The 21,224-nt window shown below is 40.5% G+C and overlaps 1 protein-coding gene across 2 annotated transcripts; it reads right to left on the bottom strand.

Annotated features, from left to right (window-relative positions):
• Positions 1–2,240: 2,240 nt before the first annotated feature.
• On the bottom strand, positions 2,241–20,707 carry KBTBD2 (kelch repeat and BTB domain containing 2). Of its 2 annotated transcripts, none has more exons than XM_080931850.1 (4): positions 20,468–20,707; positions 11,499–11,979; positions 6,055–6,220; positions 2,241–4,931 (listed from the first exon to the last, which is right to left on the bottom strand). In XM_080931850.1, the coding sequence occupies exons 2-4, from the start codon at positions 11,666–11,668 to the stop codon at positions 3,396–3,398; spliced, it is 1,872 nt and encodes a 623-aa protein (XP_080787976.1). In that variant the 5' UTR covers positions 11,669–11,979; positions 20,468–20,707; the 3' UTR covers positions 2,241–3,395. The 2 variants fall into 2 exon arrangements, with proteins under 2 accessions (XP_080787976.1, XP_080787977.1); XM_080931851.1 differs by having other exon boundaries at positions 11,499–11,971.
• Between the last annotated feature and the right edge of the window lie 517 nt (positions 20,708–21,224).

Here is a 21,224-nt window from a genome sequence, read left to right as displayed (position 1 = left end):
TTACCATCATTGTGGGGAGAGTAGCAGCAGATAGGCAGGTATGGTACTGCAGCAGTAGCTGAGAGGACATATTTGATCCTAAAGAGGGAGGGCGGGTGTACGGCATTTTGAAACTGCAAAGCCCATCCCTTGTAAAACACACCTCCTCCAACAAGACCACACCTCCTAATCCTCCCCAAACAGTTCCACTAACTGGGGACCAAGCATTCAAATATATAGAGGCCATGCTTATCCAAACCACCAGATGTATTGACTCAGGGTCATTTGCTTGTTTCCTTCTGGCTGCTTTGCACATTCTTTGTTTTCATTTGTTATGCTCCATGGTTTAATAGTTTACTGTGTTGATGTTTGATTCTTTATTTCTGTTTTTGTATCTACTCTTCTGGAGGGATTTGTATTTTCATGTACTTAGGATGATCACAGTTTTCACTGCTGGATCTAGGACTCTCTTTAATCATGGTTTAGGTGGTCTGGTAGTCATAATTCCCCCGAGTTCCTGATATCTTAGAAGGTCTTCTTTCACTTTTTAAAAGCTAACCTTGTATTATTTCTGGACTTGAGTATGTCCTATTCCCTCTAGGACTAACAGTATTGCCTTTAAATGTGATTCAGTGATATTTGAGTTTTTTTTTTTTTTTTTTTTTTTTTTTCCTTTATACTAACCTTCAGGTAGTTTGACTATCTTGGTGAGCATCTTTTCTGGCCATGAGTTCTATGATTCTCTTGTACATGAATGTTTGTAGCAAAGCAAGCAGAGGAAACGTTTCAAGCCTTGTAAACTGGAAACAAACCCTGGCTTTATTCCAAGGGTACAAATATACAGAGCAAAAGTACTTTTTAAGACAATCTGGTTCAGTGTGGCAAAAGATCAACGAAGGGCTCTTTGGAGGAGGAACTGCTAGGATGAGAGCCATAAAAACATCTTCCAACTGTCTGTGGTAATAGTTGCACAGTAAGTATTCTTAAAAACCAAGCAACTCTGTGCTTTAAAATGGATGAATAATATGGTATATAGTCCCCCAAATTACTTACCGAACAAAAAATTTTAGTTGTCTTTTCTTTTAGACACAATCTCTTTATGTAGTAGCTGTGGCTGTGCTAGAACTCATGATTATGCAGGCCAGGCTGGCTTAGAACTCAAGAGGTTTACCTGCTGTTGATGGATTAAATACATATTATCACCACACCTTTAGTAAAAATCAAGAGACAATGGTGTGCTGCTTAATTTTTTGTCAAATCGATACTAAGTTCATCTGAGAAGAGGGAAACACAACTGAGAAAATGCCCTCACAGGCCCCCAGACTGGCCCGTAGGGCATATTCTTGATTGATGTGACCAGTTCACTGTGAGCTGTACCATCTTTGAGCAGGTGGTCTTGAGTTGTGTAGGAAAAGCAGGCTAAGCAAGCCATGAGCAAACCAGTAAGTAGCATTTCTTCATGGCCTGTGCTTTAGTTCCTGCCCTGATTTACCTACAAGATCGATTTGTAAAGTATAAAGTGAAGTTGCTTGTGGTCATGTTTTACTGCAGCAACAGAAACTAAGATAGGCCAAGGAATGGGGTGTGGTATTTTAGTGGTTGGATGCTTTTCTAGCATATGCAGAACCCCTGGGTTAAATCTCCGACATTTTAAGGCTTGACTAACAGTACTGAAGTACAGTGCTTTACTCTCTCAAGAGTCGTGACTATAAGCCAGACAATCCTGCCCTGGCTATCTCAAGTTTTTAAAAGGACACCCACAGAGAGTTCTAAGAGTTCCCTTTATCTGCAGACATATCCTAAGACTGCCATACCTCAAGCTGAGCACAGTATCAAATCCTACACATCTACCATTTTCATGCCTTTATTTATTATAAAAGCTGATTTCATAAATTAGAAAGTAGATCAACAACTATGATGGTGTAAGTTACTTAAACGTGGTGCCTCTATGCCATAGCAAGCCTGAAATGAGTTGGTTTCTAAGTGACTAACAGTTATGTACCTTATTCAGTACAAACATGCAGCTTAAAGGGACAATGCGCATCAATTAAAACCTACAAACGGTTTATTTCTACTGTTCTCTATTTAGTATTTTCAAACCAAAACTGCTGTTGGATGATGGGACTGAAGAAAGTGAAATAGCAGTGAAGGGGGATCAGTTTCGGTCTCTCTCTGTTTATCTCAAACAGATTTTTGAGAAACAACCTACAAGTACCCAATTTGGCTCAGCAAAACCTCAAGAAAGAAACAACAGATACTGATTATATACAATTTATTTAATAAATTAATGTCATTCAAAATACAGTGCCAGAGCATTATGCAGTTGAACATGCCAGCCATGTCTGTCATGAGGCACCTGTGCTCATGTTACATTGGTGGTGCCCCACTACTGCTAGTGGTTCCTGGGATTAATGCCAGAGCAGCATTAGTATCTGCTCTTCTGCACAGTGCAGTGCAGACAATCCCTGCATGGTTCGCATCCTAATCCTAGCCCCCCAAACATACACACATCAGGTTAAAAAAAGACACACACCTATTAGATACCTACACACAATCACTCTACAGTAATGCTCATTATTAAATTAAGATGTAATGACCTGGTTAATCCGCTCTAAATCTTTTTAAGATGGAGAACTATATCAGTAGCAGGTGGTTATATGCATGAGCCAACGTTAATGTAATATAGGAAGTGGAGACATTTACTGATTAAAGCTCCACATTAAGACCCGCACAATGAGGGACTAGCAATTTGCAAGCCCAGCAACGTAAGTCCACACCTGGTAAGTGACCAGCTGACTGGACAACCTGTATTCTAGATAGACAAGTGTAAGTCAGTGGGAAGGGAATACATGCACCTAGTAGAATAGTGAGACTGATCCTGCAGTCACAGCTTTCCCTGTGTAATACCGTAGACATATAGCAGATCTTCTCAACAATAGAATATGATTTAAAAGACATTTCTATACCAACATGAACATTAGTGTTAAGTGCAGCGGAATTATACTAAAAACAAAACAAAACAAAACAAAAACCAAAAAACTATATTCCAGACTTTCGAAGTACAATACATATACTAAAATAATCTCTGCACAATTTTGAGATACCACACTGGGCACAGGAGATTAAAAAGTAAAGTTCTGGACTGTACATACACAGGGCTAACAATGTTAGATAATCCAGACTCTTATGCTCACATGATACACTTAAGTTTCTCAGTTATCAAATAACCTATTTCATATCACAGAAGCATATCTTTCTGTATGACACACTGATATATATTATACTGATGCAAATATTAAGTAGGGCATAAAAATAAAATGTATCAAAGATAGATTTGTATGTACTCATCCTGTCCTTCCATATCCTCTGTTTAGCAAAGGATATCCCAGTGCAGCACCTGCACCTCCTCAACTCCTCTATACAGGCGGAAGCGCAACCATTTCTCCATCCAGTTCAAACTCCTCTGTTCCATCTGGTGAAAAAAGGTAAGTTGGTGGCTTCCATGGAGATTCTTCAAGACAGGATGGATAAAGTTTCCCCACAGTGCATCGAAAATCTCTCCCTAGGTCCCACAGTACACGTTCAGATATATGCTGCCGCAGAGACCACCGGTCAAGTTCCAAATCATACTGGTAGGTGACATACTTAGCTCGTTCATTTAAGTGGGTTTCTCGCATAAACACACAAAGAGAATTTGAGATCACAACAGCTCTAACACAGGGATCAGAATACCTTTTAGCAGGGATGTTGGCTGCCATTTTCCATTCGTTTTTATTCACATCATAAATTTCCACAGTTACTGAAGACCCATCTACAGTGCCAGAGGGGAGTCTTATGCCAGAATTGGTAGCAATATGCAACCCTCCAATATAGAAAATTTTATCACCAAAAGCTGCAGCTGAAGCAAAAGATCTGCTAGTCTGCCTCATGGCCATTTCCACCCACGAGTCAGACCTTGGAAAGTAACAGTACATGAGGTTTAACGTCATCACATAGATGCAGTCGTGAACCACAACCGCTGCACTCCACTGCCAAGCACAAGGCAAAGGGCTCACCATTGTCCACTCATCCTTCTCAGTGTCATATCTCTCTACAGTCCTCCGATTAAGTTCCCCACCAACACTATCTCCTCCGATTGCATAGATATAGCCTTCACAGCAAACCAAAGATGGCTTCACACGGACAAAAAGCATTGGCGTCTTTGGAAACCAGGTATTTTGTTGTGCATCAAACCAGTAAAAGCAATTCACAGTTCGAAAGGCAGTCTGCAGTTTACTTGTTTTACTGTGATTTGTTTTTGTGTTTTTCAGGGGCACTTGGCCTCCTGCTATGTAAATATCATTATCGGGGGTTACAACTGTCCCAACCTTATGCAAATCAGCTGGTGGGCTGCATAACTTGTAAACTTTTTCTGCCTGGGGGCTATAACAGACAGAAGAGTAAAGACTACAAGGGTTTTCTGATGATGCTTCAATGAAGATCATCATCTCCTCCTTAGTCATCCCAAGTCTGGGTTTGAAGAACTTGGGCATGGACTTATAAAGACCTTGAACCACAACAGACTTATCGTTGGGTGGCAGACCTTGGAACCAAGCTCTTTGTGTGACTTCTGAAAGTGCATCAATTCTGATCTGGCTAAGAACCGAAGACAAATACTGGGACCGTGACTCTGTGTTGTACTCTAACCACAGCATGGCGGCTTCCCGCACGGTTTCTTCCTTTTCTACATTTAGGTTGTCACTGCTGAGGATGTCTATGAGGAGGTCGTGGGACAGCTGCATGAAGGCTTCCTGGCGGTGCACGGCCGTGAACTTGTGCTCCACCATCCTCTTAGCGCTCTGCTTTAACTCTTCACAACTGAAGAGGTCAGCAAAACTCAACAGCCGCACACAGTTCTCTGCGTTAATTTTTTTAATTAAATATTCTCGGCAACGCTGTAACACATCTTCTACCTAAGGAAAAAAAAGGATTAGTAGACAAAAAAGTTAAAATAAGATGCTGAAAATTTGAACCTAGGACTCTGCACTGAGAACCATACTCCCATCTTCCAATTTATTTTTATAGATACAGGTTTCCCATAGCAGACTGTCTCATATTGTAAAGTATTATACATTTGGGGAAAAAGACAGAAATGATGAGATTAGACTTCTAGGCTATACAGTTTTTCATTTCTTCCTCTTGCCCAATGGCCTAATTTACCTGTTCTGTTCAGGCTGGGTGAGTGGCACACACTGGTAATTTCAGATTTAAGGAGCTTTTTAAATTCTCTAAATGCTTGTTTAGTGATGTTTCCTGACTGTTTTTGTAGATGGGGTCTTGTAAACTCTGAGTCCTTCACTCACTTCTACCTCTCAGCTGCCGAGATTACGGCATGGCACTATCATGCATGGCTGAAACACTAGCTTCCAAAGCACAAAGTAGTATTCCAAAATGGAAAGAGATAGGAAAATACCCACATTCCTATTAAAATCCTGAAAGGGGAATCTGAGAAATATAGACTAGAATCATACTAAAATGCGTTAATCATCAACTTTACTTAACTGTTTAATAGCTCAATATAATCCCACGACCATTACAAATATGAAATCTTCCATAAGAACCTAAATGTATCTATGGTAATTCTATCGAACAGGAAGGAATTTACGTTTTAACCACAAACACTCTTGCCCTGGAATTTGTGATCTTCCTGCCTCAGCCTCGCCAGTACTGTGATAACAGGTATGTACCATCATACCCAGCTTATTAATTAATTTTAATTTAATTCTGTAATCAAACCCACAGATTATAAACTTATGTTTAATACGGTGTTACCTGGAAATTGGGGTGGGGGGAACCACAAACTTAACTTTTCTACACCAATATGGCCGTTACTTTGGCATACAACACTTTTAAATTATATGCCTATCATAAAACTACCAACTAAAAAGAAATCCTATTTGAAATTCACATTTTATATACAAAATCTGAGCCACATGAAATCTGTAATAAGACTGTACAACTAAAGATATCATCGGTGAGATACTGTTCCCTGATAGAATAAGCTACAGCTCAGCATCAGGGAGAGGCCTGCTTTACCTGTAGGAAGCAAGCTGTTTCATAGAGCTGCTCTACAGTGCCGTCATTTACCGCCAAGTTTCCTGTGTATGCGTAAGTTATTATCATCTGCAAGGCAGCAGCATCCACATTCCTCAGATGCACATGTGTCTGCTTGCTTTCACTCAGTCCACTCATGAACATGGCCCTATAGGAGACATAGGAAACAAGCGTCAGAAAAGGAAACAAACTAGGTACCACAAGACCCTAATTTAGTAAGTTAATTCAATGTATTTTATAGAGAGCCCCTTCAAAGACATTGAGAAAATTATATATAATCTATAGCTGAAAACAAGCCATAGGACATCAACATTCTTCCTCAGTCACACAATGAAATACTTACTATTCAGCAATAAAATAAGTACCGATAAATGAACCTCAAAAACATTTCTTTCAGTGAAGATACAAAGACAACATATTGTTTTGAGTTCATTTACATGAAATGTCAAAAAACTGTCAAATAGTCGTAGACAGAAAACTGACTGGCAGTTAATGAGCTATGGGAGGGATGAGAAATGACCATAAAAATGAAAACAAGGTAACAGAAATGCCTCCAATTAGACAGTGCAAATGGTAGCATGATTCTGTCATCCTCAGAATCCAAGGAAGATGGCTCCTGGAAACCCTCAGCACACAAAAACAAAGATACTAACCTTTTTTTAAAAATAAGGCATATTTGTATAAAACCAGCACACACCTTTAAGTTATTTACTCACCTATTTATCTATATACCAACCTGCCCATATAGGCTGGCCTTGAACTCTGATTCGCCTGCTATAATCTCCAGTGCTGAGTGTAGACTTGCACCATCACCTGGTTCATGTGGTGCTGGGAATCAAACCAAGAACACTGCATACACGGAAGGCAAACCCACTCAATTTCAACGCCATCCAGCCTGTTATACCTCAAACAATGTAAATACAGGAAAAGTACCTAGACTGTAAGGTTTTCTTTCTTTTCTATTTGCAGTTGAATATGTGGTAAGAAAGCTGGAGAGAACTGACTGTATACTTAAAATGGGTGGATTTTACGGTATACAAATTCCATCCTTTAAAAAGCTTACACATCACTAAATTTCCTAAGAACCATGCAGCTCCATTACAAAAAGATGCAGGAAACTATGCTAGAAAGAATCCACTGTGGTATTATATGCTCCAAGTCTTGTGAGTCAGCTGTCTTACTGTGTACCTCTGGCTGTCTTGGATTTACTATGCAGGCGGTGGAATTCAGAGATCTCCCTCCCTCTGCTTCCTGCTGAATTAAAGGCATGTAGCATTATACATTAAGTCCGAGACTTAAAAAGAAAAAGTTCATTTATTATGCATACCTACACTGAGTGAGATACAGTGCAGGCCACAGTGCATACATGGAGGTCAGAGACCAGCTCCTGGGAGTCAGCTCTGTCCCTTCACAGCGTGGAACTAACTGGAGGGTCTAACTCTAGTTGTCAGGCTTGATGGCAAGTGTTGAGCCATTTCGCCTACTAGAATACTTAGCTGGAAGAACATTAATGTATGCACAAGAGAAAAGAAAAGTCCTGATATGCAATGAATTAAGAGCAAGTACCAACCGTCACTAATTTTCATTCTAAGAAAGAGATGAGGAAGGCATTCAATTTGGGTAACACAGTGTGGGTAGGGTCATAGCTGAATAAAGTTCATGCAGTATAGTAAACACTGGAAAGAGGAGCAGGTCACGGGCCTTTAAACAGGTAGGGCTGGAAAGGTAGTTCAGTGGTAGAGCACCTTGTGTTCCATACATGAGGCCTTGGGCTCAATTCCAGTCTCCCCTGCTGCCTCTGAGTAATCTTATAAACAGTAAGGCAGACAAGGTTTTGAGCTTGCAAACATGATGAACTCTTCCCTAAGATGAATACTCTATATACAAACAGAGCTCAAGAACCAAAAGCTGAAAACTAGAAAAGTGGCTATGAAACTAGAGCAAGCATCCAGTTGGAGACGAAGTGTGTCAGGAGTGAGTACAAAGGGCTGATAAAAACTAGCTACTTTCTCAACACAGAACAGGATACTCGGAAAGCAAAGTCAAAGCTACTTATTTACTTTCAAAAAAATACCTGAAAAATGTTAACCATTAACAAGTTGTAAGGCCAAGAAGGAAAGTTCATCATTGGAACAAGGCAAGTCAGGCTGTGCATATTCGAAGAACAGTTGAGTCAAAAGAAAATAGTATCATTACCAGTAAAGAATGCAATAGTAGAGGAAAACTGGAGGTTAGGCATTAATGCAGGATAAGGAAGATTCTTCCTACGTCTCCATGCCCCCCCAAATTCAAGAAATTTTTAAATTTTCAAAAATTTAACAGGGCTAGTTTATTTCAATCAGAAAATTCTTGCCTCGCCCATATGATACACTGGGGTTAATCTCCAGTAATTATAAAATACAACAACAATAAATATACCTGCTGCCCGACACAATGGCTTGCACCTTAAACCCAACTCTTGGGAAGTTAAAGCAAGAGGATCACTGTGGGTTCAAAACTGGCCTACATCAGTCCTAAGAACCAGCAACAGTTGTGCTATCGAGCGTGGCCTGTTTCAGCTTCTGTCTCAGGTCCTTCGCCTTGGCTGTAGCCTAGAGCTGAAACAGTACCCACCCCCAACACACACACACCAAGATTAAACACTGCAGAAGTAACAGAGTTACAGGTAATTCTAATACAACACAAAATCAGCAATATGGATAGACAGTCAAATCCAGGCAGCAATAAGGGAACAGAGGCACCAATATCGATCAGCATGGCTCCCGAGTCCCACCTGAGGCTAAAGGATGAACACAAATTATTATGACTGAGTCAGGAGACTGTTCTTAGAAAAGACAGCCAGAACATCTACTGCTACCAGTTTCATCAGCCTAGAGAAAGAGAATATGAATCACATGCACCCAAAACCCTCAACCGAAAAAGAACTGCACAAAACCTTGAAAACACAAGACAAGTGGTTTTCCATTCACCTCAGTAGAGAAGGGGCATAAAGCAAGGATGACAGTGAGGATGGTTATCTAATACTGTCACAAGAACACCTGACTTCAGTAAAGTGACTGCTTCCTGAATAAAAAATAGCAGAAGCCTAACCAATGTGACCATAGATAAATGTACATTTACTGACCGACTGACTGATTGTATGTGTGTCTATGTACGCCATGGGGAATATGTGCAGGTCAGAGGACAACCTGTGGGAACTAGTTTTCTCCTTCCACCATGTGGGTTCTGGAAAACATACTCAGGGTTAGGCTCAGTGGCAAACACTAACCCACTGAGACACATTGCTCACCCTTTGTCAAAGTCCTACACTGGCTTAGAAACAAAAAATAAACACACAAACAAAAATAGGGGTTGGAGACACGGCTCAGGGATTAAGAGCCATAGGCCCTGAGTTCAATTCCCAAAAACCACAAGGTGGCTCACAACCATCTGTAATGGGATTCAAAGCCCTGTTCTGGCGTGTCTGAAGATAAATCTTAAAAACAAACTAACAAAAAACAAACCAAACGAATCACATAATGACATAACAAGTATCATAAAACTGCTGAGTAATTCTCAAGTAGTAACTCAGTCACTTTGAGTATAGCTTTTCGTACAGGTTTATATATTCAATTCTCAATCCACAAACCCTCTGCAAGAAAGATTATATCAAATGGACAAAGATACAAACTGCCCTTCTATATGAGATAAAAGACTATAAAATCCTTAAAATGTTTATAGCTAACACCAATTAAGCCCATCTGGATCTAATTGAGCCTTCCTGACATCCATCTTGGAGCTCACTCCTCCTCCTCCCAGTCCTCTGACCCCTGATTCTCTCTCCACTCCCTCACCCCGCCCAATCACCTGCTCTTGCCTTTATTTCACTAATGAAAATGGAAAGGTTCTAATGAAGTCCAGAGTAGTGACTAGGCAGCAGCACTTCTTGGGGAAGTGGAAATACGAACGGTTGCAGGACCATCTACAGATAACTAACTTTTCTAGTCTATTAACAATGCTGAAGTAGGAGAATTGCACAAGGTCACAAAATAAAGATCAACCTGGGGAAAACCAACTCCATGTCTATGCAGCTTACAAGATCTTTCTAATCATGGCTTATGATTTACAATTAAGTCATTAGGAAGAGAGAGCTTATGAACTCAGGTATCCATTCACTGAACATATAATCCCGAGTCCGTGTCTGAAACTGCGTGAAAATCCACAACATAAACCAAAAGCATAGCGAAAGGCACTGCACAGGGAACTGGTGTGATGGGCCCTGGCTTGTTGACGCACTGAGGACCGTGCCATCTCCACATTTTTATAAATCGACTTTTAAAATCATGTAGCCTGTCTTGCTTACTTACAGCTGCCACAAACAGGCAACAGAAGCAATTTTTTATAACAGAAATACACTTAGTATACATTTATTTTCTCTTATCCATCCTGTCTCTTTAAAATACTGAATAAAACTCACTTTAAAGAAAGAAAAAGCAATTTCTTTCCCTTGGTTCTATTCAAGAACCTTAAAAGTGAAAATCATCTTTAAAGTTTAGTTTTATTATTTGTCCCAGATGAACTGTAACTTGGAATTGTGAACTAAAATCAACCTTTCTCCTCTAAAGAAGAAAACAGTTCTGTTATTTCTAACAAGCATAACTAAATAAACTTCCAAGTTCTAAGACACAGAGAGTCCCAATACTGCACTAACACTGTATGGAGTCTGGTAAGGCTGGAGGTCCACAAGCAGAATAGTAACCACGTTAGTAAGAGTGGCACCTACTCTTGTTGTTAAAGCTAGTATCTAAACAGCAACAACTATCCCCCAAAAGTATTTGAGTCTACTTTATAAGTCTTCAGCTTATAATGACTGAGTTTCTAAAAGAATAAACTATCCTTATTTTTATTTCCAAGAAACAGTATTTTTTTTAATTTTTATGCTATCCCGTAGTAAAACTTTAGTCAATTTCAACAATTTTTGTGCATTTAATACTTTTGTGAAAATGTCACCTGATCTTTTAACCACATTAGTAAATGCTCTGACAAATACTGCATCTTCTGAAAGAATGTAAGTAAAACACAGAGATGGGAATTTTAAAAACTTTAACATTTTAGCTGGGAGCAGTTGCATATGCCTTTAATCCCAGCACTTGGGAGGCAGCCGCAGACAGATCTCTATAAGGTCGAGGCCAGTCTGGTCCCCATAATGAGTTCTAGGATGGCCAGGGCTACATAGTAAAATTCTGTCTAACAAAAACCCAAACAACCCCCCAAAAGCAAACGCTTTAACATTTAAAGAATCCATACTGAAGAAGCATCATTGCAGCATCTCCAGAGATGCTCAGTGGGTTCCTGCTTGTTCTGGCACAGCTGAGTGTACACTCACAGAGTAATAAAGACATTTAAACAACACTTTTATTACAAACTAAACAAGATAAACTACTTACCTGAAATAGGAGCTGCATGTTGCAAGAACCATCTTATGACAAGGGAATTCAGTGCCCTCAACAATTAACACTATGTCAGTAAATAACTGCTGTTCATAAAACAGTTTCAACTGCTCCAACAAGGACACAGCATAGTCGGTATTGATCTGCCTTTCCTCTTGAGTGGACATGATTGTATTCCATTAATATCTCCAAGAACAGATGAGAAATGCCCGTCTTGATGGAAGGTCAAATGAATACTTCAGAAGTAAGGGGGGGTTCACTTGCTGTTATCGGCAGCATTCAGAACAGCGCTGCCACAGCTCTGAGTATCTTGCTACAGGCTCACAACCTTTGCTAGGTCATCCTGCACTACACTTTTTCAACAGATTCTCCAAACATCCTGATCAAATTTGCAATTGTGAAGCTCACGAACAAAGGGGAAAAATAAAGGAGGTAGATTTTGTTGCAACATCTTATGTTCAGTAGGTTTTCTGCAGAACTAAAAAGAAAAAAGCTCAGTTAGAATATGTAGATCGAGCTTTTATAACACAATATTTAAAACAACAACCTTTAATATTGCAGTTATATGTATGTAAACTTCCAATTAACTTTAGGTATTAGTACAAAAATGAAACAAGAAAAATGAACTGTTCAAGTCTATCACATTTAAAATAACTAGGCTGCAGAAAATTAACAGTTGTACTTTAAACTTTTTGCCTTCCATACAAAATATAAGCATCCTACAAAGTAAGCAAATAAATAAGCAGGCAATTTCAAGGTCTTTAAAGAATTTAAATTGCAAAAGCCAGATCTTTTAGTTATTTAACAAGCAACACCCTACTGCAATTTAAGGGAAAACCAAAACTCAAACAGAAGCCCCCTTTGGTGGTTGTCACTATTTGAACATATTCATATGTTCATAAAGACTACACAGCAAACTGGATTCAAATATTTCTAAATTTGAAGAAATTCTACTGTGTAGACATCTATATATGTAGGTATCAAACAGGTATTTTGTTGAAGAGATGGAGATAAGGGTTCAGAATCTTGCAATATACCTAGCAAGCACTTTCCCACTGAGTCACATCTCTTCTCTAAATTATACACAAGTATGTATAATTTATCTCTTTGTAGTGTTTTCCCTCTTAGAAATGTTCATGAGAATAACATGTTACATAGAAACACCCTTACCATACAAATTGTTTTTCAAGCTGATATGTGAACTTAAGTTGTCAGAACATTTGAAAGAACAAGTTCCCCTCGAGATTCTCTCTCATTAAAATGCATTATTGTAAATCACCAATAAACCCAAGTACCCATAAGAAATTACACATGCTCATATGGGACTTGAAACCAAGAAGACTAGCTTATTTCAAAAATAAAATTGGAACAGCTAGCTGGTGAATGTTGACTATCACCTCACAAGACTTAGAATCACCGTGAAAACAAATCTCTGGGCAGGTTTGTGAAGGAGTTTCTAGGTTAGATTAATGTGAAAAGGCCTACTATAAATGTAGTTCCCAGGCTGAATAGAAAGGAGAAACAGTGGAAAGCAGCATTCAGATTTGCTGCTTCCTGACTGTAGGGTGGTATGTCAGCTGCCTCATCCCTTGCTTGACTATACTCTCAAAACTGTAAGCAAAAACAAACCCTTTTTTTGGCTGCTTATACTTTATTTTGCTATAACAAGAAATAACACCACTCAATGGGGAAAAAATCCACAGCTATATTCTACTATATAATATTCACTTAATAAAAGATCAAAAAAACTGGAGCTAGGGTGGTGGCTCAGTGGTTAAGAGCACTGGCTGCTCTTCCAGGACCAGGGTTCCTTCTTAGCACCCACTGCGCACAACTTTCTGTAACTCCAGTTCCAAAGAATTAAGAGCCCTTTTCTGGCCATTTCTGCACTGCATATACATGGCTCAACACACATGCAGGAAAAACATCCAACCCATGTAAAACAAGAAATTATCAAAAATCTTAAAACAAATTCAAATGAATTAAAGTTTAATTTTAAAACTATCTGGACACGGGCTGGAGTGATTGCTCAGTGGTTAAGAGCACTGACTGCTCTTCCAGAGGTCCTGAGTCCAAATCCCAGCAACCACATGGTGGCTCACAACCATCTGCAATGAGATCTGAGAACCTCTTCCAGTGTGTCTGAAGACGGCTACAATGTACTTATATATAATAAATAAATCTTTTAAAAAAATATCTGGACACAAAAGAACAGACACAATGTGCAGTCACTGATAGTTGGATACTAACCACGGAAAGCTCTGAATACCCAAGAAAACAACTCACAGATTATACAAAGCTCAAAAATAAATAAATAAATAAATAAATAAGAGAGAGAGAGAGAGAGAGAGAAAGCCAAAAAGTGGAAGCCTCAGTCTTTCTTAGAAATAATAATAACAATGATAATAAGTGTGTGGCACCCTCTCAAAATGGGGTACACCTAGACCTCAAGAGCTAAGAAGATGATAGCCTTGTGGCAATTTTTGGTAGTTAAAAATCATTATGTTTAATCTTTACATACCAAAAACTTCGACTATTTCCATGTTACATTTTGTTTTACATATGATCTTTGCAAATAGTGAGATTTCTATCAAACCTTAAAAAAAGTCAAGTACTGTGAAAAATATATTCATATATATTTATGCTAAAAAATAATCTGTATCTGTATCTTTATTTTTAAATAAAGTTGTAAAAAATTTGATCTTGGCAAACTGAAGACAAAAACAATAATAATCACTAAATTGGCAAATTAATTAAAAACTTGACAAATAGCATACACACACACACACACACACACACACACACACACATGTATCTGGAACTCAGAATTTGTAACATGTGATGTCAAAAGAAATATAAGCCAGAAAATGAAGAGGGAAATTCAAATAGATGGCTACCCATAAATTAACCCCCCAAAACACTTCAATTTTAAATTAGATAATTAATCCTGAGCTCCAAAATCAGAAAGTGGCATAATAAGTAATAAATCACATATGCCTTATCAATAGAAGTTGACATCCTTTGTTGCATAGTACTGAAGAAACTGTTTAGCTTTTATAAGATAAATTAATACTACTTCAAATGAATTCAACCATTGTCTATTGAGTATTTAGTATTTACACTTGAGGTACTGAGTAACCAACCACGAGCACTCAAACACATACATTTACTGTTAACTAAAAGTGATTTTTGTTTGTTCATTTGTTTATTTATTATATACAAATATACTGTAGCTGTCTCAGACACACCAGAAGAGGGCATCAGATCTCATTACATATGGTTGTGAGCCACCGTGTGCTTGCTGGGATTTGAACTCAGGACCTCTGGAAGAGCAGTCAATGCTCTTAACCACTGAGCCATCTCTCCAGCCCTACAAATAACTTTTTAAATGTCTCTTAAAAACCAGTGAGAGATACCGGGGCAGACTAAAGAATGAATGGGTAACTGTAAGAAAGATGCTGATATCAGAAACATTTCCCCTGAAATACAGCGTTCCTTCAACTGTTGAGCTTTTCTAAGGGGTGATGGGGATAAACCTAAGGCCTTCTTCTACCAAGTTCTCTTCCAGCCCAAGGTTGTTTTATTTCAAGATAGGGTCAACTTAAGCTTCAAACTTGGGCACTGAGTTTTGTGTTATTTGGTTTTGTTTTGAGTTGATTTCTTGAGAGATCTCAACATACAGACAAGGCTGGTCAATAAGTTGAACCTCCCTAGCACTGGGACTTCAAGCCTATACAACTATGGCCCACTCAAACTACAAATTATTGGCAGAGGCACGGGGTACTTTACTCTTTTCCTTAAGACATACTGCCGAACAAGTAAAATGGGCAGACCCAGCAAGCACTTGTTTACCACTGAGAGCTACTCCCAATGAGAAGGAAAAAAAATATTTAGTATCTAATTAAATATTCTGGGCTTTGTCAACATACAAAATTCAGTTACCTAACTTTAAAGTGCTCTTTCAAAACATGTATTATTCCAACTCAAGGTCAATGTATTTTGGCTCAGCCCTTCACATCACCATCTCAATGGCAGCATGCAACTGAATGGATTTTTATTTTTAAAAATACAACTCAATTCACAAAAAAATTGACCATACTTTTACTTTAGTCTACTTGTGTAGAGTAAGACAGTTATTATCAGGCTGGACTTCTGTTCTTCCTGTCTCTATCGCCACAGTGCTGGGATTACAGCAATGTTCCATATACAGTATATGGAGATCCAGGGCTTCATGTATTCTAGGCAAGCACTCTAGCATTAGAGCTGGGGGTAGGGTGAGGAAAGCTGGATCTCATATGTAGTTCAGGTTAGCCCAAGGGTACCCATGTCTCAGCTTCCTGGGGTGCTATGCATATCCTTACAATTTTTTAGGATAAATAGCTACTGACTAAAATATATACCTGTAGTTTTTGTTAGAATATTTTGTCTGGAACTGAGTCCAGAATAAAACTCATAGTAAATCTCTGACATGAGCCATCACACCTATATTTCATCTAACACTTCTTAGTATCCTTATGAGACCCTTCATTAAAGCTCCAAAAAAATCAAGCCCAAAAGTGAAGGAAAAGACATCCCTCCCCAGATATATACACGTGTTGCCAGAACTGTCCATTTCATTTTGCTCTAAGAGTATAAAAGTGTTGGGGGACCAGTTCAGTGGCAAAGTGATTGTCTAGCACGTGTAAGCACCCATTCTCCAAATGTGTGAGTCTTCAGATGCCTGAAAGATACCTGCCGATTTATCTAAGTGAATTATTACAGACACTCATAAAATAGTAACAACAATGAATTTGTTCTATAGGTTGAAAATACTGATATTAGAGAATCAATGTAAATTAAAGAAAGGTATGAAATATGATAAGCGGTGGGAACACCACCTAACTGTACTGTAAAATTTAGTTTTCATTCCTACAGGTTTGAGAGAAAACCTGTAACTACAGAAATATAAACAAGAGTAAAGCAAACTTTCAGATGCTCACCAGGCCAGAGAGGATAAAGTTCAGATAAGCACAACTGAACGTGAAAAGTGAGACCTATCAACAGTTAACTGAGTTGTGGGTGAAAAATGAAGTGTCAAAGGCAGGAAGAACAGGCGTGGTGACAACTACCAGAAATCCCTCAACATGGGAGGCTGAGGCAAAAGGACTACAAGTCTGAGAACACTTGGGCTACATGGCTACTTCCATGCCAGCTTCAGCTAAGAGAATATGAACAAGGCTAAAGTTGCTACATTACAAAATTTTAGACAGGAAAAAAGTTCATTAGACTTTATTACACTGTGTGGCATTTTTGTAGTAATGATCATTGGGGAGATGGACCTTTGGACGTGCCTGCTGAGTGAGAACTATCTGGATTACTTTATTTCTTGTGACCCATTAAAAGCCATGTCCACTGCAGTGAGACCAGTTTCTGACAGAGGGTCCTTGGACACAACAGAGGAAAGGGTGGGAACAGCAGTTCTCTGGAATGTGGATGCAGTGTAACTAGCTGACCTCAAGTCCTGCTCCTGCAGTCCTCAGCCACAATGGACTTAGAGCTGGAACTTCAAAACAAAGCCTTTACCCTCAAGTGCCTTTGGTCAGGGCATTTTATCACAGCAAGAGGAACCAATATACTAGATTATACAGCAAGACCCTGTCTCAACCAGCAAAAATAAAACACTGCTAAAGGTAGATTTTAAACATTCTGTGCCTGAGCTACATACATACTAAGATACCATCCAAAATTTTCTCAAAAAAGAGAGAAAGAAAGAAAAATCAAGGTCTTCCTCTAGGAATCAGGTTCCAAGTATTCAACTGTAGGAAGCATCATCTCTTACTACCATCTTCCAGCACTGCAAGTGTCAGTAGGGAAGGAAAAGCCCACTCCTGCAGCTTTAAGTTTGCTCATATATATAGAATTCTTCCACAGCTTTGGAAAAATTTCAGGGTCATCCTTGAACAATGCCTTAAACAGAGCACTGGACACATTGTACAACAACGTTTATTAGTCCAATCACTGGTGAAACGTTGTATTCCTTCCCAAAGGCCAACTCTCCATGCTAGGAAGAGGCCTAGAGATCCCAGAACTAAGAGATCTATCTGCCTGTCACTGCCTCCCAAGTGCTGAGACTGAAGAAGTGCACCATTACACCCTGCTCACTATTGTGATCTTTAAATGACAAGTGCTAAACAAATGAGTTCTGGGAGGGTTTTGAGAATGGCTGGGGTTTGCTTGTTTATAAAAACAAAAGTTTGTCAAATCTAATAAATTTCAGTAATTTCCCTACTCTAATAAATCTTGGGGCTCAGGTCTGTTCCCAAATGTTCTTCAGATTCAGGTTTATTCCCAAGCTGATGGGCTCACTGCTCAATCAGGTTAATGATCTGTACTTATGTAAACTGAAGCATAAGGACAAGCTCCTACATGACAGCATCATCAGTACGTCAGCAAGAGCCTATGACAGAATAACTGAGCTCAGGATGCCATTTTGGATTATGGCTCCTTTACCCCTCCATTTTACTCAGCCTCAAGAATCGGGAGGGGCCTGGCTGAAATAAAACTGACCCAAAGATTTCTATTAACATTGTTTTCTTCCTCCAACCACAACAGAAAACTACAGACAAGAGAACCAAGAAGTGTTTTCAGACACCCAGCACTGTTTAAATCAACTGGTCATTCCCGACACCCAAGTTATATAAGTGTCATTTTGGATACTCAAACATTCTTATATAGGAATGTAAGGGGTAGAGTCCCTTAACATTGATTATGACTACTAAAATGTGTTTCCTTACAGAAACACAAAACTAAAGACTTGATGCTGAGTGTGCCCCCCTCTCATCAGCAGGCAAGGGAGGAAACGAATCCTGGTAGCTCAGGCCAACATTAGGCTACCCAGCAAGATCCTGCCACTTACAAAACAAACCAAGGGCTGGGGCTTTCGCTCAGTAATTAAAGTGAGGTGCTTGCTTCCCCAGTGTTACAAAAACAAGTAAACCACAAAGGTGAAGTTCTTGGAAGTCCCTGCTTGCAAAGAAAGGCACTACAAGTCACTACTGTCTTTTATGAGTGGCGTAAAGAAAGATGGTAGGTACCATGACACTGTCTTCAATATCCCACATAATCTCTCCTTCCCATAGAAGGATCTAAGAACTCCAATCCTGCAAAAGCATCAAGGACACCCTTCATACACCCTGGAAACCAACCCGACACTCTTAACTCAAGTTACATAAGTATCTGTTTTATTCAAACTGCAAAACAGGGCAAGGTTGTGTATAAGACATGTTTCAGGACCGCAAAACCCGTCATTTTCTCAGCCCCAACTGTCTTAGGAATGTGGCTGGGAAGGGGGTGGTGGTGGTTGCAAACTATTTTCTAAACAGCATGCAAATCTGTGGAAAACCGGGTATCTTTTGGCTTTCAAGACTGCATTCAATAGGGCATGGTACGCTAATACTAGTCTGCAACCCCAGGTTGAAGCAGGGATTTAAGGCAAGCCTGGGTCACACTATTAACAACTCAGGTTTCTAGGAATTTAACACACATCTAAAACACATTCAATATTCAAAGCCAGAAACTAAGAAATGCTCTTTATTTCTGCTAGCTAAAAATATAATAAAATAAAATACAGTGGCCTCACTAATTAATTACTATGACTCCTTTTATTTCTGTGATCTCTTTACAATATTTGTAAATAACGCTAACATATTTTACGATACTGTGCTTATGGAAAGAAAAAGGAGAATAATTACAGTACTTATCTCAATAGAGGAAATAACAGCGTGGAAACACACAGGCCACATACAAAGCATGCTCAACGGAAAAGCCACAGTTGCCAAGAATTATATATACCCTCGTTAAGATTTCTGGCCCTGATCTAAAAGAACCCGAAAAAGCGCTAAACTAAACAAAAGAGCAAAGCAGAAAGGCATAAAGTTATCCGACGAAAAGGACAGCAACACTTCACATCAGAGACTGGGAAAAACAACTGACTTGGCTTTTCAGATCGACCTTAGATTACAAATAAGAGCTCTACACAAAGGCCGACTAAACGAAGGTATTCTCAACTGCAAAAGACCTGGTCTATATTGCTCAAATTTGGGGAAGAATCCACAACTCAAGAGAAATGAAGAAAAAAAAAAAACGTATTAACTCACAGGAAGAAAAGATCATCTCAGTCAGAGCACACTGCTGATAGGGCTGTTCCGAAGTGAGCCAGACTTACAGATTCATGTATAAACAACACGTGACCAACACTTTTTCCCCCGTTTTTTTTTTTTTTTTCTTTTTTCTTTTTTTACAAAGCCGATATAGCTTTTCACAAAGCGAAATCTTTCAGGTTTACTCTCTTAATTTCTTGCTTAACTTATGAGGGGCGACCAAGGAAATTCTACAGATCTGCAGCCCGGAGAATACGTACTCTTTTCCTTTAAGGAGCTATAAAAAGGAATCTTAAAACTAGTAGGCCAGGAGCTTGGTGGGGCGGGAAGCGGGGGAGAGCCCACGTTAACTCAAAACAACTGCACTACAACAGCCCACAGTCTACCCCACCGTCTTCCGAGTGAGCGGGAGAAGACGGGAGTCCAGTTCAAACCCATCATTTCCGTCTAAAGCAAACAGGTTCCAAAGGGCAGCTTCCCCTTCCCCGCAGTAAAGCACAAGCAGGCCGAGGACAACAGAACCCCGGCTAACCTGGCTGACTCTTGGTTACTGCCGATGTTCCAAAAACAACAACAAAAAAAAAAAAAATTTTAAGGGAATTTTTTTTTTAATTAAAAAAAAGGCAGGGACGCGGTCGCCCGTCTTCGGCTGCCGCGACACGAGCCGGGCAAAAACAGCTCTACCTCGGAAGGACGCCGCCCCGAGCCCCGCGGCCCGCGCAAGGCCGCGCCGGAAACACCGCGCGCTCGGCGGAAGCGCCGGAGTTTGAAAAGCCGTCGCCGCCCCGGCCCACAAAGGCCGCCCACCTCGCGCCCGACCAGGCTCACCTAGGCCCCGGCCGCCCAGCTCACCGCGCTGCTCCGCCGGGCAGCACTCACGCGGCCGCACGCACGGCGGGGGCGTGGCGCTGCGGGGATCCGGGCCGCTGGCTTCCGCCCCCGTTTCCGCTTCCTCGCCTCTCCCGGGCCGGGCGGTCACGGCCTGCCGCCCGCGCCCCGGCTCGCTCCAGCAGCGGCTAGGCCGGATCTCAGGTGCCGGAGGCTGGACCCCGCCTTCATCTGCCTCACCGCGCCCTTTTCCTTTGCCCCACCGGAAAGCCAAAACAATCGGGGCCGCGCAGGCGCGGGAAGGAAACGGAAGGCAGGAAGGGCGGAGGCGGCGCGAGGTGACGCTGGCGTCCGCGTCGGGGCTTCCCGGGCTGCGGCCTGGAGGCTAGGGCGCGTGCGCCGAGCGGGGTCGCGAGGCCACCCAGCCTCAGGCGTGGCCGTGGAAAAAGTAGTTCTCAGCTTTCTAGTCTGCGGCGCTTGGACTTCTGTGCAGCTGCAGTTGTTCCTCTTTGAGGTGTCTACCGGAGATACAGACATTATCAGGCTTCGCCAGACTGGGGGCCACCCCGGGAAGTTGAAGTTAGGGGAGGGGGACTTTAGACCGTTTGCTGAATGGGCTCTGTTTCCTTGGTCTCAGCCTCCAACGCCTTCGGACGTTCAGTTTGTTAAGGTCTCTGAAGTATTGGCACCACGGAGATAACCCGCAGTATGGAAGCGAATGGCTGCAGAGGACAGTCTCTACCAGTGACGCCTCCAG

Source organism: Micromys minutus (genome assembly GCF_963924665.1).
Source record: "Micromys minutus genome assembly, chromosome: 18".
Lineage (NCBI taxonomy): Eukaryota > Metazoa > Chordata > Mammalia > Rodentia > Muridae > Micromys > Micromys minutus.
This window is presented reverse-complemented; position numbering and strand designations above follow the sequence as displayed.

Excerpts from the sequence above, each read along its gene's own strand:
- KBTBD2 (XM_080931850.1), bottom strand. The coding sequence starts at position 11,668 with ATGTCCACTCAAGAGGAAAGGCAGATCAATACCGACTATGCTGTGTCC. Across the intron at positions 6,221-11,498 it reads ACATGCAGCTCCTATTTCAG|GGCCATGTTCATGAGTGGAC; the intron begins GTAAGTAGTTTA and ends TGTCTCCTATAG. Across the intron at positions 4,932-6,054 it reads AAACAGCTTGCTTCCTACAG|GTAGAAGATGTGTTACAGCG; the intron begins GTAAAGCAGGCC and ends TTTTTTCCTTAG.